The 17,302-nt window shown below is 41.8% G+C and overlaps 1 protein-coding gene across 6 annotated transcripts in view; it reads left to right on the forward strand.

Moving 5' to 3' along the window:
* The first annotated feature begins 135 nt into the window (after positions 1–135).
* LOC139053388 (endonuclease/exonuclease/phosphatase family domain-containing protein 1-like) overlaps positions 136–17,302 on the forward strand; it is a 75,400-nt gene continuing 58,233 nt past the window's right edge. Inside the window, exons 1-3 of one of the 6 annotated variants that reach the window (XM_070530428.1) lie at positions 136–392; positions 7,544–7,924; positions 9,302–9,567. In XM_070530428.1, coding sequence (XP_070386529.1) covers positions 7,589–7,924; positions 9,302–9,567 — 602 coding nt within the window. In that variant the 5' untranslated portion in view covers positions 136–392; positions 7,544–7,588. Of the gene's footprint in view, positions 393–603; positions 623–3,592; positions 3,614–7,543; positions 7,925–9,301; positions 9,568–17,302 lie in introns of those variants that run through there. The other 5 variants (XR_011510452.1, XM_070530404.1, XM_070530425.1 and 2 more) reach the window with 5 other exon arrangements.

Below are 17,302 nucleotides of genomic sequence, written 5' to 3' on the forward strand. Positions count from 1 at the left end.
ATTAATGTAGTGCCGATGTGCGAAAGATCTAGTTTCAATTTAATCGTGATCGATCTTCGTGACCGTGAGCGGCTAGACATAGGGCTAGAGCCGTGCTCCATAGAATCGTGCTCTGCCTAAGTACGCATAGCCAGTCGTAGAGAAGCAAAAACTCCGGCAGGTGTCGCGAAGGTCGAAAATGTCAGCTGCTCTGGTTTGTACGAAGGTGTGCGCTTGGTGAAGTAAGGGTGGGGGTGTCGGTACCGTTGTAAACTTTCTTCTTAAGGCTGTTTGCTAGCGGCTTTAAATATATATTAATCACGATCATACCGGTATGTGATACTTCAATGAATAGTATGTTGCTAAACATCGCAATGTGCACCTAGCACCGAAGGCAAAGATTGCAGCACTCGGTACGTTTATTGTGAATATTTCCTTGTCTACTGAGCGTGTTGCTGCGCTAAAAATATATGAAAAATAAAGAAGTCGCTGAACATGCGTGAGAAAACTTCGAATTTCGCGATCATACTGGTTTCTGATCATTTCGCTTTTGTATAATAAGAGCTCGGACTGTGTTTCAAATGATGGGCTTCGTTGCCGTACAAACATCGCATTTCTCACTTCTTGCTAAGCTCTTCTCCGTGTACGTATGACCAGTCTTTAGTATGATAGGCTGTTATGTTTGTTAGTGTTATCATGGCGATTTCTGTCATGCGATAGCTTGCAGTCATTTTATTTACCGTGCGCTAATCGCATGTGAGGTCTTTTGCGCAGTCCGACTGTTCGAGTGTCATTTAACACACTACATTCATATTGTTTAGTGTTTACGGCTTGTTTTCCTCACTATATCTTCTCTGCATACATGTTTTGAGCTGGCAGACCGGATCGTGATTTACAAGAAAGTCTGGCGACTTGCTGCTATCATGTCTGTTGGAAACCGTTTACTCGGATTTCAGAAGTACTGATAAGCTGCTAATATTTTAGTGGTCATTTGGTTACATCGTGTCCAACGCCCATTTCCTTAACGTGGCTATTATAAGACTTGTGAATAAGGTTTTACCCTGGATTTAGTTGTTCCCAACATATGTACTACTTCTGACACATGGAATGCACTTTAAAGAATTATTTGATATTATTGTGAAAATGTTTGGAAAGCCGAATTTACCCATGTAGAACACCACCGAGTCCTCGCACATTTAGCAATCCCATCACCATGGCTATAACGGTGATACGGATGATCGTTTGTAGGCCCGCGCAGAACCAAACTTGCATTGGCGCTCTTTGACGTCAGGTGCGCCTGAGCCAGTAAACATTAAATTACCGCAGTTGCAATACATTACTGCCATTAATAACCACATCATCAAGTGGTACGGCGGTTTTTGTTTAACAATTTACGCAAAAGCCGCTTTTCTATGGGCAGTGTGTTTGTACAGAAATGTCACTTATAATGGGCTTATTGAATATGTATTTGGTAGTGCTTGAAGGTGTATGTATTTGCTTTGGCCGGGAAAAAAAATAAGCCAAGTGTACTGCAAGACCAATTTCACCTACAGTTTATTGGGATAGTTTTGTTAATATTCCGGTCTTTACATTTAGTTTGTCAATATCTTTCCTGGGCTCTTCCTCACCGTACATTTGGTGCAGGTTCAATGGAAGATGTTTTGTTCATGGGATTTACAAGCTGGGTGCATAACTTCAAATAAAATCCTAGACAGATCTCTGTAAAAGTCCAAAGAAAAGACAAGATCTAGTAGAGCAAGAATTTCTCGCATTTGCCTAATTAGGGAACAACTGTTGTACCTTTTGCCATTGAGGTATTATTCATCACAAAGTGTAGTTCAGCTTTCTCTCTAATATCCTCTGAAATTGAATGTGGAGGACATAATTCCTTTAATGTTGTATGCTCAGGCACCTTTACTGATGTCATTGCCTTCAGGACCTGTTTGTACAAACTCATAGATGTTTGATTTCAACATTATGCTTCATTTTTGCTTGCAGAGATGCAATGTGAATCCTGTTCTGCTGCCACATTTACTACATGCCAAATAACTTGTCCCGACTGCTAGCTCATCTGTGCACCTGTGAAGTGAACACACTGGTGGCTAGTCTTAGTCATGAGGAGTTTTGTTTTCTGCTGAATCATGTATATTCCCTTCCGGTGTATATTTAGTGCATTGTACGGGAAGATCACCTTTAAGTTTTTACAGAATTTTTAAAATTTGCCTGTGCTGGATAGCATAAGTCTTGTCTTTGAGCTGGATTATTTGCAGAATTGGACATTACTAGAACGAGAAATTCAAACACATATTTAATGAATTAACAGAAATTCACTAATTAACTCATTTAATACTGTATGGCACATATTGCATTTTATGAATTTTAGAGTTGAGGTTGAACAGCACAAATAAAACAAGGACACAAGGAAACAGATACCAGAGACAAGTGCTTGTCTGTGGTACTTGTTTCCTGGTGACCTTGTTTTATTCGCCCTGTTCAACCTCAGTTCTAAATATGAACCAACTAGCCCTCATCAAGATCTTAGCAATACGATTTTTAGTTGTTGAGGTTGCAAGACATATTCACTTGAGATTAATTTCCAGAAGGACTCCAGTTTCGAGATATATTATTTCTGAAAGTGTGGGACGAGATATATGGGCGTTCGATTTACTTTTCTGCTTCAATGCATAAAAGGGTGTTAAAAAAATTAAGCGGAACAGTGTATTTTTGTGGGGGGTTTGATGGTGCATATCTCCAAACTGGTGTCATTCTAGAAACTTATTCTAAGTGGACAGGCCTTGCAAACTCATCAGCTACAATTCATAAATTGCAATATGTGTTGTAAAGTAATTAAGTAGTTAATTAGTGATTTTTGTTAATTAGTTGAATATGTGTTTCCATTTTCCTTGCAAGTAATGTCCGCCTCTCTGAATAATCCAGCTCAAGCACTAGAATTGTGCTATCTGCAATACACAATTTTTTTTTAAATTCCGTAAAATTTCAAAATAGTCACCATGTATGTCAGTTGCTGCACCTGTCTAAATGTTGAGGATTCTCTAGGAAGTTCGTCACACTGTCCAATGACTGCTCTCTTTTGATACCAATATTTTTTTCCCCTCTCAGCAGCAGAAGCAAACGAGTACATAAAATATTTTTGGATTATGCTATTTATTATATGTCAAAGCAATGATTCTGTTGCAGGGCACTTCACAAGGTAAAAACAATTCAGTGCTTTAGAAATAGGCAAGCAAAATACCTGCTGTCGTGCTGTCGTATGGCCAAAGTGTAATGTTATTGACAACTGATAATAAGTGTACATGGTTGTTGTATACCTCAGAACTTGATCTCTGCAGCTTTTTGATAAGGCTTTCAGACTCTCTGCTGTCCGATAATAAGATAACGTGGCACTGCCATTGACAAGTTGTTGTCGTGACCTTTGTCATCGCCCAACACTAGGGAGGCTGTCACGGGCTTGGGGCTCTTGGTTCGTGTGTCCTCATAACTTTGTGGGAGTCGGAAGAGATCTGTCATTGTAGCCCTTTGTTTTTTCTGCTCTACCTGAACCCTTGTGTTGTAACTTCTCGCATTTCAAAGCACATATTGCAATGCTCATTGCTCATTATCGGTGAGGATGAATGTGAGTAGTTTGCTTTCATATTTTCTTTCATACTTCCTTTTTGGGACATTTATGATTTGATAGATGTCTAAAAGGCTTAATGGAAGTAGCTTATTGATAGATGGAGTGCTAAATCATAATTCTAGAAAACGTGTGTTACAAATGTAAGTAATTTCAGTTTCAAAGTAGCCTGAGAAGTACAATAAATTATCTCCATAGCTGCTATTGTATTGGCAATATGGATCACACTTTTTTTTTTGCTTTTTCCTTTTTGTGAATGATTCATGGGGATGCAGTCCTGTAACTTGTAAGCCATTTGTCGTACTGACAGAGCAAGAAACTATTGTTGGCTCATTTAATTTTTCTTTGCACTAACATGCATTGTGCATGCTTTACTGTTCCTTGGATGGAAAACATTTTATATAGAGGTGAGCAAATAAAAAATTTTTTAAATACATATTGAATGCATATAGTAGGTTTCAAATATCTAAACAAATATTGAATAGTCAAACATGGGACACATATATTTCCGGCAGGAAAATATATTTTGGTATAATTGGGTGCGATGCCTATATTGACCAGTGCAAAAAAGACTGCTAACAATCAGGTACAAAGGACCAGTTTTAAGCATAAGGTCACTAATTGTCATTAAAAAAACTGCACAAATAGCCTCTCAACATTTTCAGAGCCTGGCTACAAAGAAACTTTCCTATGATGAATGGCTTCTGTATGACTAGCTTTCCGAAAACACTAAATAAATGGTTACCCCCCCCCCCCCAAAAAAAAAAAACAGATTAGAAGTCGAAAAAGAAAAATTTGGCAGTTTTGCTTGAAGGGGCCTCAGAAAGCTGCCGTGATTAGGGTGCACTTCTAACAACATTTGCAGTTGCCGCATCTCAATCGTGCATGGGCTGAAACTGAAGGAAGCCATCGGTGTTGGTCAGCGCCCCAAAGAGAGGATTAGATAAATTTACCTTGACGTTTAGAGTTTGTTTCGCCCAGCGTAGTGTGTGCACCACAATGTGGTTTGCACACAGATGCTCGGCAGGAATGTTAATGTGTGTGAGCAAAGTGTGCATGCCAGCAGCAGAAGCCAGAACTATGCCCTTGCTCCTGCAGAGCCGATTGAGTGCAGTGTGACTTTGCATCCACTTGGTTTTGTTGTTTTTGCAACCAAACACACGGCGTGTCTCTAAAAACCATCTAACCCTCCACGTGCAGGCCGTGTAAATGCATTGATACGGCAACAGCAAGACAATGCTATATTCAATTTAGATTCAAAACTTCAAACATTTGCCCACCCCATTGTTATAATATTTTGGGGGATACTGTAACGTTTTCATTATCAACTTAAATAAAGATTGAGCAGACCAAAGCATTTCCTCTTCATACCATTATTTTTCTTTGTACTAATAACAATATTAAGATAATATTAGCAGAAGCTTCTTTCCCTGTATTTTTCTTTAGCAGCAGTTGCAGGGTGAACGTCTTCTAAAGCTAATTTTGCCTCCTAGTGTGCAAACCTCAGCATTACGTTTCGCTTGCACTTGGTGGCTGGAGAAACAATACATTATTCTTTAAAAAATTATGTGCAAGCTGTAGTATGATTGAAATGGTGATTCAGGTGTGTTCCTTTAATCAGTGTTTATTTTGGCCCAAGAGTAGGGTGGTGGTGTACAAATGAGAGCAAGCTATTATGGCAGTCATGCTCCGGAAAGCTTTGCTGTTTGAAGCACTCGTCCTATTTGGGATTCCTTCTTGGAAATATGCACTCAGTTCTTGAATCTCAAATTTCGCTTTGTTTTGCACACATAATAGTTTGAATTTTCCTTTGGAAGTGCAGTTTTTTGATACATAAACAACCATGACATTGACCATTCCTGTCCAGATCTGCTAAGCTTGCAGCACATCCATCCATTCTGCTAGTGTTCCTTGCGTTTAAAAATGGAACTATTTTCACAATCCTGAATGCAAATACAAGATTCGAATAGGAGCTTACAGTCTATTTCATGTCGTAACTTTGTTTAACGCCACCCGTGTTAAACTTGTGTCATTGTCTTACATCCTCCTATTCTCTTGCGTCTTTTGTTCTATGTGTGCGACTTGACCACTTCCCCACAATTTGTTTTTCTTTTCAATTCAAATTCTTTCACATTTGTTGTTTCGTTATTTGTTTTCTTTCTAATGGGATGTAGTGTGTCTTACGTTGTGGGCACATATGCTTTTATAGGCTCCTGCCCTACCACTGGATGCGTGATCTTGCCATCTGTGTCACATGAAATGATATTTATGTCATGTGAAATTATTGCCAGATGTGATTGATTGGGTCAAATATCCTTAGGACAACACTGAAGCAATACTGTAAACAACATAGGTAACTTTCATGGAGATTTAATTTATGCAGGTTTTATTAATATCTTGCATATTGTGATTAATTGTTGTCATGAAGAAACCATGTTGTATGTCACATTGTATTCCATATGGCACTATACATTCCTCTGTTTTGCCGAATTTAGTATCTGCAAATTACTATAGAATTGCAGATTGGGCTTAAAGGGCCCCTGAAACGGTTCGGACAAATTTTGTAGGCGCGTAGGGTACAGCTTAAGTAGAACATTCGCACCACAATTTAAGTGAAGCGTTACGTATTAATGGAGCTGCAAGCGATTAGAAGTTACCCTCCTCCCTAGCTATGCTTTTCCTCCTCAACTCGCTCGCCGAGCGAGCGGCGCTAAGCTCCGCCTTCACTGGTTCAGCGTCACGATGCGACGTCACATCATTCACTTCCGGTTGTTTAGGAGCACGCCCCCTCCCGCGCGAGACCTCTCCGCTAGCCGCTTGGCCGTCGACCGAGAGCTATCGAAGCAGCGTGCGTTGCGAGCATACTGTCGTAGCGCCGAACGTGTCCGGTACTCCGCTAAAAACAGGCAAGCTGGTCATTTCGGCAAATGACTGGAGGCATAAACTCAAGCTGATGAAGGAACTTTAGCGTAGACGTACGGGAGCAACCTGATCGGTCTGCACGGTCCAGACACTTGCTGGCGCAGCGCTTAACCAGTCAAACAAAGCGCTAATATTGCTCTAACCAAGTGCAAAGCATTTTAAACATCTATAAATCAACGTGTTGATGATTACACTCCTGCGAAAAATACACACCAGCAGCAAAGAATACACTTCGTTGCTGCTACTATGTATGGTTGAGCTCTGTGCCACCAGGTGGCTGCACCGTGCAGACCGTTCACATTTGCCCTTCTGCTCATCTCGTGGCTCATCCCGGCACAGTCAAGCGGCCAGACCTTGTCCCCTTCTGCTTGCGTTTGCCCTAATACTGGACCCGCGGTTTGCAGGTCGTTAGGTTTGCAGTCCACAAGGCAACAAAGTCGAATCATAGTGCTCGCGAAAAGACTGAGACCGACTCTGACCGCGGAGCTCTCGTGAAAATGGAGTACGTTGTAACACAAGCAGACGACACTTGCTGTGTGCCGGAAGTGCTGAAGTGTACTAAAAAACCATTCTTGTGTATTCTCTAAGTTATTTTCTTTTTACAAAAACAAAGTAACTAACATTCCAACTATTACGAGCATCATTTGTTCACCATAAAGTTGGAAAAATTATCGACCACGCGTCCTGGTCAGCCAATCAGATAGCTCGCCCATGTGACGTAATATGGGTTATTTGCATCATATGGGTAGGGGCGGCTTAAAATTCCGCTGAGCAGTGCGCTCCGATCGGCAGCGATGTGTATTTTTAAAACCTTGTAATAAATTGCACGCTTTACGCAGAGCACTTAGATGCATCAATTAATGATCAGAAGAGCCTACTCTAACGACTCAGTACGTTTGTAGAAAATCGCCAAAATCGTTTCAGGGTCCCTTTAACAGGGCTAAAAAATAATAAATTACAGTAATTTATGCCATTGAAATTCACTATAACACATGGCTGAACTTGCAGGCAGAGCAGACCGGCTTGGTCCTAAAGGGATTGACTGCCATCTTTATGCAGCCAAGATGCGGTAGAAGGAACACTGACGTGGGCAGCATTATGGGCCAGGCACACCCAACAGGAAGCACGAGGCGGCGGCGGTTCTCGTCGTTATGCAGGCCTTTCACCCCACACAGCCGCAACTTGAGTGCCACCTTCCATGTACTGGACACAGAGCTACGCTGGGAACTCCTGAACATCAACACTGCCACAGAAGAGGAGCTGATGACACTGCCAGGTGTCACAAGATGCATTGCACGCAACATTGTTGACTACCGTCAAGCCATCGGGGGATTTAAAAAGGTTGAAGATCTGGCACTGGTTTCTGGTGTTGGAGCCTCGCGTCTCCAAGTATGACTATTTTATTGCTTACTTCAACACTTCTGATTGACAAACCTAACTGTGTAGGCCAGGTGGAAATGCTTTGTTGCTTAGCTTCAGTGCTCAGTTGCTACCACCTAATTTTTTTCTCTTCTCCAACTAATGTTTTATATGCCCTGGCTCCAGTGTAAATCTGGACCATGGATATGAAATGAAAATGCTTCAGTGATGTTTAAAAAAGAAACCAGTGGCATCAGCTAGGATCGAAGCACTAATCTTGTGTTCAGTATCTGGTTGTCGTGCCCATTATGATATGTGTGCTTCTTGGAGGAGAAGAGTATTACTTTGTTGTGTTGATGTACAAGACAAATTAGTTCTACTGAGTTAATTTAAACTTAGCATAACTTTCTTCAGAATTGAAAATAAAACGAAATTAACTGCTAATTATACAATGTGCATCACATGCAGGAAAGCTGTTTATGCTGCAACACCCATCATTATATAATGCTGCCACCTGTGAAAACTTAAAAATAAAGAAAGGCAGAAAAAACATTGTGTTCGCAAGGAGGTCCACCAGCTACCACATAGGTGGCAGGGTGGGGCTTTCACACTTTTCGTGCTCAATGTGTAAGACAAACTAATGTGAGTCCAGGTGCGAGATTTTAACTGTGTTCTCATAATGAGAGGCGTCAGAAACTTAGTCACTGCTGCACAGCATGCTAATTTAAGAATCATGTTAGCGTCCCTTGCTTTGAAAAAGAAATTGACCTGTAGGTAATAATTATGGGCCAATGTCAACAAACTGCATTCATTTGCTGTGTTTGGTGTAAAGGTTGCATACACTGAGTAAATTTTTATGCTTGTTCTAATGCAACAATGAAAATGGTTCTTAGTTTGTGACTTTGATACTGTTGTGATGTTTTAGAAACTTATGGCTGTTTTCTAGTGGGCTCATTCTGAAATGCCCCCAGTAATGGATCATTCTGGGAGCTCCCAGAACAGGATCATTCAGAAATGCTCCCAACATGCTCTTGTTATGGCTCACAAGTCATGGCCTTCCAAGAGCACTTTTCGAGAATATTTGAGTGTAGCTGTTCACCCACTTAAAAGTACCATTAATGTAGGACATATTAAAATGGAGCAGAAGCCTTTTATGCCATTTGATGCATATTTTACTTCCAGTGTTCTGCATCTACAAAATTATTTTCTCTGCACTAAATGGAACAAGTGAGTGCATTGTTTGTGGAGGGGCTGGTGTTAACCTTGCTTAGAGATGTACCAAAACTCCTGCCCACTATGTGTGATGTAGAACTTGAGCAGCACAATTCTTGGGAGCATTAACTTTTAAACTTAAAATGTTGATTTCTTAATTGTTGGTGCAGTGAAGACTGCTTTCTTTTTTCTCAGGTTTTTCGATCTGAGATCACAGTGCGGCGTGGGCCTCCCTCCTCACGTTCCCCACGAGTTGGTGTTCCTCAACGTAGCCCCTTGCGAGATATGGAGTTGTATCGGCTGGTGGCACCCCTGAGCCAACGGCCGTTGGCTGCCCGCATTGAGACGGGCCCTGTGGGTTCCTTCTGGGTTGCTCTTTGGAACCTGGCTGGCCTCACGTGTGACAAGGCATCTAACCTAGGAGTGCTCGAAGTAGTCTGCCGCACTGCCCTGGAGAATGGGTTTGTGTGCATTCCTCTGAAGCTGCGGTATCTGTTACTCTAGCAAGTCCTACCAATTAAAGCATGAACGAATGAGTAATTCACTAGGCAACATAATGTGCCTCTAGCATTATCAATAAGCTTTTCTTGGAGAAGTTATTACAGAGAAACCGCAGAAGCCATGAGAAATTTGGCCATCCGGCTTTCCAAAATGCCTCTTGCAGGTATTCGTAGGAATTGTTTTCTTATTTGAGAACCTTAATCCTCAAATCATCATCATCATCATAATTTATTAACTCTTAAAGGTCCCCTCACCAGGCCCCATAGCAAATTTTGGTTGTACACTGGAAGTTGTTCCGTGTCGTCTATGGAGTGTTCTGCTGAAAAAATCTATGGAGTGTTCTGCCGAAAAAATGTTTCAAATCGGCTCATTAATAGCCGAGATACAAATATTTCAGTGCCGCGCACTCATGATTTCAGCACGCGGTCTCCACTGCCAAACAAGACGCTCTCTCCACTTGCCCCGTCTAGCAGCCTTTGCAAGCAAAATTCCTTCCCTGTGTCCTCCCGTAACAGACCTCGAGGATCGCATGACACATACGTCTTCATCTTTTTTTCTCCTCACTTTTTTTTTTTTTGGTGCTACGCACATTCACTGATGGCACCGCGCGCCAGCTGTTGTCTCGTTCGCGCTGTGCACGATTTTGCGCGCTGTGCACAAGGAAACATGACTAGCGGTATAATTCAGTGCTATACAAATACTGAGGCAGAACAAGCGGATCGCAGAGCGTGATCACACGCTGGAGCACGATAGAAAATTACATAACTGAGGTTTTTTAGTGCACGAAACCTCAGTTATGGAACACCAACACACCCTAACCTACGCTCTTTCAAAATTACATAGTTTCGGTATCTATGCACGTGACCCCACAACTGTGGGAACAAGCAGACGAAGCGGAAGTACATCTCTCTTGCTTCGGTGCAAAGTAAAACAAAATACATGCAGACATTCCGTTTGTGTGTTTTATTGTTTCTCTGAACTTCGATTTGTCAATTCAAACAACAACAGATCACACGGATAACAGATGTTGTCTTGAACAATTCTCGAAATCACATGTCACCACGAGCGACGTCACATTGCTTGCTTGACTACGTAGGCGTAGGGCCGCGACTGCGTCATTGTCTGGCTTGGAGCGCAGTCGCTGCGAGAGAAAGGGAAAACGGCGTTCGGATTGAAATTTCAGACCTTTCCACGGTGCGTAGCGTTGTAATTCTTTGCAGACCTGATCATTATCACTCAATATTTGCTCTGCGCTTGCCAGCTCAAAATTGCCAGATTTGGTGAGGGGCTCTTTAAAGGGGCACTAAAGGCAAATGCTAAGTCAACGTGAACTGTCTAAATGCCATTCCAGAAACCTCACAATGCTTGTTTCGTGCCAAGAAACGACTTTGTTTATAGCAAAATGACATCTGAAGGGTCTGAATACCTTTTTCGAAATTCAAATCTCCCGCCACCAAACCGGGGGAGTGGTGACATTGTATACGTCATCATCGCCCTGTGCTGCCACCAGTGAGTAAAACAGCACCTGACAGACGACAGTACCGAGCCAAGACCAAGTTGGATCCGCCGCTGCAGCTGTTGTTTGGTCAAATGGCGTTCGGGCATTCCGCATCATCACATGGAAGTTGAATTCTCTGCTACATGCAGTTTGTGCGAGTGTCATGAGCCAGCAAAACCAGTGCATCACTATGCGATAACGAAAGCGAAACGCAAAAGCATGGGCGACGTGGAATTGAGCGAAAATGAAACCTTTTGACCGCCCGCGTCGTTGTCAAGGGTAATTTCAATTTGTTATTTTTTCTGAAAATTAAATAGAACTGGACAAGAAGCATTTTATTTCATCTTTTAATACAATACAAGGATGTTTTATTCAAAGACTAGTTGAGTACTAGTCACAGAATTTAACTGACAAGTACTTTTGTCATCGGGCAAGTGCTTGAATGTCCTGGGTGAGTGTCTAATCATGTCCTGCATTTACCTCAATTTCTCAATTATTAAGGCTCTGTTGGCGATAATATTGACGCCCTAGAGATTCTCAGGCACTAATCTATCACTTTAGCTTGACGTAGTATTTGCCTTTAGTATCCCTTTAAATCCCCTGTTGGGGTATTACATAAAGGTGGGGGGGGGGGGGAATACAAAACCAGAAACATGGTCATGTGATGTCAATAAAAAAATACAATGCAACTGAATAAACCTATACAATGCAGTAAAATACAACCAATAAAAACAATGCAAGGAAAAGCTACAAAGTAAATAAATCAAAATATGTTAAGCAGCAAGACTGAAATTGTTTGTTAGTAACTGCCTAAGCTTGGATGGGTTACGTTCCAGTAATATGTGGGGAGGTAGTAAACTATTGTGGTCAGGTAAATGTTATCAGGTGTTTGATCAACAGTGCAATGGCCTTCCATTTGCCATACTGGCATTGTGGCTGTGGCACACTGCTGCTGGGTACAATGCTCTAGATTCGGTTCCTGGTCATGCCAGCTGTGTTCTGATGGGTGTGGAAGACAGAAACATTTGTGACTTTATTTAGGCACCACCTAAAGAATCTCAGGTGGTTACAGTTCATTTGGAAGTCTCTGCCAAAATCACTCACAGCCCAGGAGTAGTTTTGGGGCGTAAGACTCGCCTAGTGTTGTTAGCCAATGCAGTTTGTGGCATTAAAGTATACAGTGTATAAAAGCTGTAGTGTTCAGGAAGAAACAAAAGAAATGATTTCATTGACTGTGTATTTGCAAGGTTGTTGTTGTGCCAAACCAAACTGTACCACTAGCTGTTGTCAGGGCACTGCAATGCAAAGGACAGCTAGTTTTTTTTTTCTTTTTTTCGCTACTTGCTACTTTGCTGTTACAAAGCAAGGTGCCTTTGCTACTTAATACCATCTTTAGGGGTGCATACTCAACATTTCCTGCTACTCAGAGAATTTCACTGTCACATCTACGTTATTGTCGGAATACTGACGCTGCACTTGCCGCATGCGCTGCCTCTAGCATAGATAAGATAAGCCATCACAATTCGTTTTTAGAGTGTCTGATATGGGAACTCAAGTATCTGTTGCATTGTTCAGAGTTAGACACAATTCACTCTACAGCTCCCTCTTGCTTCAAATTCCAGCAAGGTGGTGCCTTATTATTGCTTTTCATTGAAATTATTTTAAGTTTGCCGCACATATTTATTCAAGTTCATGACTTTTCAATAGTAGCAGCCTAAAGGCACAATAAATGAGAATGTTCTGTTGAGCCAGACTGGTAGATTTCACTTCTGAAAAAGTGAATAGAAAGATGGCTGAGGTTAAAGGGGCACTAAAGAGAAAAATGATTTCTTCTGTAGCAGTAAACTACTCTTTTACAATATCAAAAACACCCGCCATGGTTGCTCAATGGCTATGGTGTTGGGCTGCTGAGCACGAGGTCGCGGGATCGAATCCCGGCCACGGCGGCCGCATTTCGATGGGGGCGAAATGCGAAAACACCCGTGTGCTTAGATCTAGGTGCACGTTAAAGAACCCCAGGTGGTCAAAATTTCCGGAGTCCTCCACTACGGCGTGCCTCATAATCAGAAAGTGGTTTTGGCACGTAAAACCCCAAATATTATATTATATATTATTATTACAATATCAAAAACGCCACTCTTACCGCAGTAAGACACTTGGTAAGCCAGAGAAAGCGCAGTAACAAAAGACGGGTGGCAATGCCTCCTAGAATTTCTTGCACCAGTTCGCTGTTATGTCATAGATTTTGGCAGTATTTTCTAAGGCCTAGTTAATCCTCTGGCAGTAAAGATAGACTACATTGTGTTATAAATGAGTCAAAGATTGAACATGGCAAGTTTTGTGAATTGAATTTTGCAGAGCCAATGTAGACTAAATAGGAAAAAATACTTTAACATCTGTCACGTCACAGTGACGTACTGGTGTTGGGGTTTCGACACGAAATTCATAAACTGAAACTTTGACCTTTATTTTCTCTTCTAATAATCAAGCAATTATTTCAAAATTAATGGTAACAGAGCTTTCAAAGAACGCTTTATTCGTTTAAACTGATTTAGTGTTTTGCTTTAGTCCCTTTGAGGGTGGTTCATGATGCCACCTTCAGATTCCAGCAGCTGTAGTAACATTGCAGTTTATAGAATAGCCTTGCCAAAACAAATTATTGGCTGGCAATTGATGAAAGGGAACTTTTGCAGAGCCGATGCAGCCTAAATGCAAAAAATATACTTTAAAATCTGTCACCTCACAGTGACATACTGGCGTTGGGGTTTCGGTGCGAATTTTATAAACTGAAACTTGGCCTTTATTTTCTCTTCGAATAATCAGGCTATTATTTCGAAATTAACGGCAACAGAGTTTCCAAAGAATGCTTTATCCATCTAAACTGATTTAGTGTTTTGCTTTAGTCCCTTTAGGGTGTGTTATGATGCCACCTTCGGATTCCGGCAGCTTTAGTAACATTGCATATTATGGAATAACCTTGGCAAAACAAATTATTTGTTGGCAGTTGATGAAAAAAATTGCATGCCATTCAGAAATAGGAAAAGAGTTTAACCTGACCACTTTTGTAGGCTTTTTTTCTGCAAACAGAAAGCCCAAATTGGCAAAAATACAGTAAAATATGCGACATTCCTGGGCATTCCTTTAGCAGTTTTAAAGCAAGAATAGTTGAGCAAAGAAGGTTTGGCCTTCGATTCTAGTTTTCTTTGGCTCAAGAGTTATTGGCAAACAAGTACTACATGGATGCAGAACAGTAATGTACCAGTGTGGCCTTTAGTGTCCCTGGAAGTGCAGCTCTTATTTGTTGTAGGTTTTTATTTTGCGCAAGTGCTCTTTTAGTATCCTGCAGTGAATGGTATCTGATAGGTCGCAGTGCATCTCAAAAAGACACAGAAATTCCAGTGCATTTCTTTGTCCCTTCTTGTCCGGTTGTGTGCTGTGATTTGTACATAGCACCATGAAACACTAACCAGCTTGGTTCCATACCCTGTTGCCGGTTTTAAAGTTTTTCTACCATTTTAATATATCCCACACCTGTACATTTGCATTCAAAACAAGTGTCAAGGCACATTGCAACCATCATTGTGGCCAATCTTTGTTTCAATACCCGTTCTTTATAAATTGCTCTTTTCATAGCATAAACTATACAACAGTTCATTTAGATCGCACTTTTTGTTGTCGTTCTATCCAGAATAGTTGTCTTAGCTGTTAGCTGAAAGAAAGTTCTTGTGCACATTGTTGCTGTTCCACTGTATGTTGCTAGTGACATACCTCTAATTGTACAACTCAGAATTAAATACAAATATAGCAATAATAGCAGTAATTGAATGCATGTAGATAGGCAGCTGTTCCTACCCACTTTCTGAATTTCTTTGTAGCGTAGGGTCCATTTCCTGTGGCATTGTTGTCCTTGTAGCATTATGGCATATGCAAAATCTTACTGAATATATTTGAGCTTTATGTCAAGTTAATGCTTTCCAGTGCAGGTTGTTATTTTACTGTATTTATTTGTGTAAGACTCGCATCTCCCACTTTCAAGGTAAAAAATTTGGTGAAGAGATTTTGACCTAGTTACCTGCCACAAACCATGCGTCTGCATAATGATCATCTTTGTGGGTTTAAGCCATATGGCACGAGAAATAGCAGAATCGTACAACATTGAGATTGGAGGGGGTGGGGGGAGCGCATGTATAAGTGAACCATCGATCACACACACATGCATGCATGCACGCACGTACATTTCTGCTGTTTACTGCAGTATTAAGTTGTAACTTTGTTTATACTTGATGATGTTCATTATGCATACAAGTGATTTATCCGTCCAGACGTTATCCTCACTTTAACGCAGGGTGTCTACCAGCCGGGAAAACTGGGAATTCTCAGGGATTTTGAGTAGTCTGGAAAAAGTCAGGGAAAACTCAGGGAATTTGGGCCTCTATCAGGGAAAATTAGCGGCAATTTTATTGGAAGGGTCGAAAGTCGCAGTAATGCAGGCTCGAGCAGCAGACAGGAATCGCAGTGAATCGTCTTTGACGCCCTGTCGTCGGCTGGATGAGTTGCCAGTGTGCAATCAACGACCGACTTTCCGGATTCCCGATAATTTGGATGGCTTCGCGGCACCGCCACGTACCCCATGAGTCAACTCATCAGAACGTGTGAAATTTCGGACGCAAGAACCCTTCGCCGTCCGATTTTCCGGACGTTTTGTCGTGACCGCAGGTCCGAAACGGCAATAATCAAAGGCACCACCGCTGCTGTTTCGATTACTTCGCCACCTCCAACCGGCACTCTCGCGTGCAGATCCGCTGGCAGCCGTTGCCACCACTGCGGCAACGCTAGGCCTAGCTGCTTCGACGTTCGCTATGAAGCTTCTTGCCGTTTGGTGCCGAGTTTTTTATTGAAAGAATTAGCTGCTGTCAGCAATGGCACGGACTCCGCTTTTGTGGTCCTCGCGATTGGCTTAGAAACTTAGAAAACATGGTGCGTTGCATAATGCCGGTTCCCGAAAGTCAGCTTCGCCTTTGTACAGAAATGTTACATGGTGAAGCATACGCAAAAGTATTGCAGTGAAGCATAACAAGCGTGGGAAGGGGCTATTGCCACGGAAAACAGTATGTATTCCTTAATTATACACACGTGCACCCGGTATTTTCTGTCACAGTACGAGCGCCGATATGCCTAATATGTGTACCGACAGGCCTTCAGAGCGTTTTCGAACGTACCTGTGGAGGTTTGAGCCCCTAGAGCAGTAAATGACACGCATTTATTTTTTTCCAACTGGCCGATTTTTCGAACGTTTTCGCGATCCCTAGGGAGTTCTAAAATCGGCCGTGGACTGTGCAACTGACCATGATGCTTCAAATGGTCCTTGGGGCAAACGAGTGGCAGAAGGAGGACAAGAACAGAAATGATGTACGCATTGAGGAATAAATGGGAAAGGAAGCTTGCTGCCGCCGTTATGAAGGAGCTTGAGCTCAAAAAACAGTTTTGGCTGATGCCGAGATGCAGGTGTCCTGCATCCAAATCAAAATAAACTCTTTAAAGCAGTGAAACACAACACTCAGGCGTCGTGCGCGGGCTGAGAGTATGTCGATACAGTTGAGGTTGACTTACGAGCGGTTAAGAGAGAATCTCAATTGTGACAGAGTTCGGACCTCATACCACTGAGCTTGCTATCAGTTGATAGAGATTGCTCATATATTCAAATATATTCGCTTCTATGTGCATCTCCTTTTTATTTGAATTTGTGAATGTCCGACTTATTTGCAATTTTTTTTTGAAGACACTTTATTTGCTGTGCATTTTACTAACCCCTGCCTTCTATTCTCTTTTTGAATAACATAAACACTACTCCTTAGTATTCAAATTGGATTAAGTCGCTTTTTAATTTTTTTCATGTGCTTACTCGAGAGTGACAGCATCAGGTGATATGGTTCCAGCCCGTCTTGACATAAAACATAGTTTTGCATCACTCAGGGAAATGGGCAAAGGCACTGAGGGAAAACCTGGAAAACTCGGGGAATTTGGAAATGTCAACTTGGTAGACACCCTGTAACGTGAAGCATTCCTGTAGGTTCCTGTCTCGCCTTATTTTGTGCCTCTTCAATTACAGAAATTATGTGTCCAATCGTGGGTCTGAACCAGGATCCCCCAGCAGAACAGTGCGATGCTCTCTCTACCCACTAGGCCAGAGATGCCTG

Source organism: Dermacentor albipictus, chromosome 1, assembly GCF_038994185.2.
Source record: "Dermacentor albipictus isolate Rhodes 1998 colony chromosome 1, USDA_Dalb.pri_finalv2, whole genome shotgun sequence".
NCBI classification, from domain to species: Eukaryota; Metazoa; Arthropoda; class Arachnida; order Ixodida; family Ixodidae; genus Dermacentor; species Dermacentor albipictus.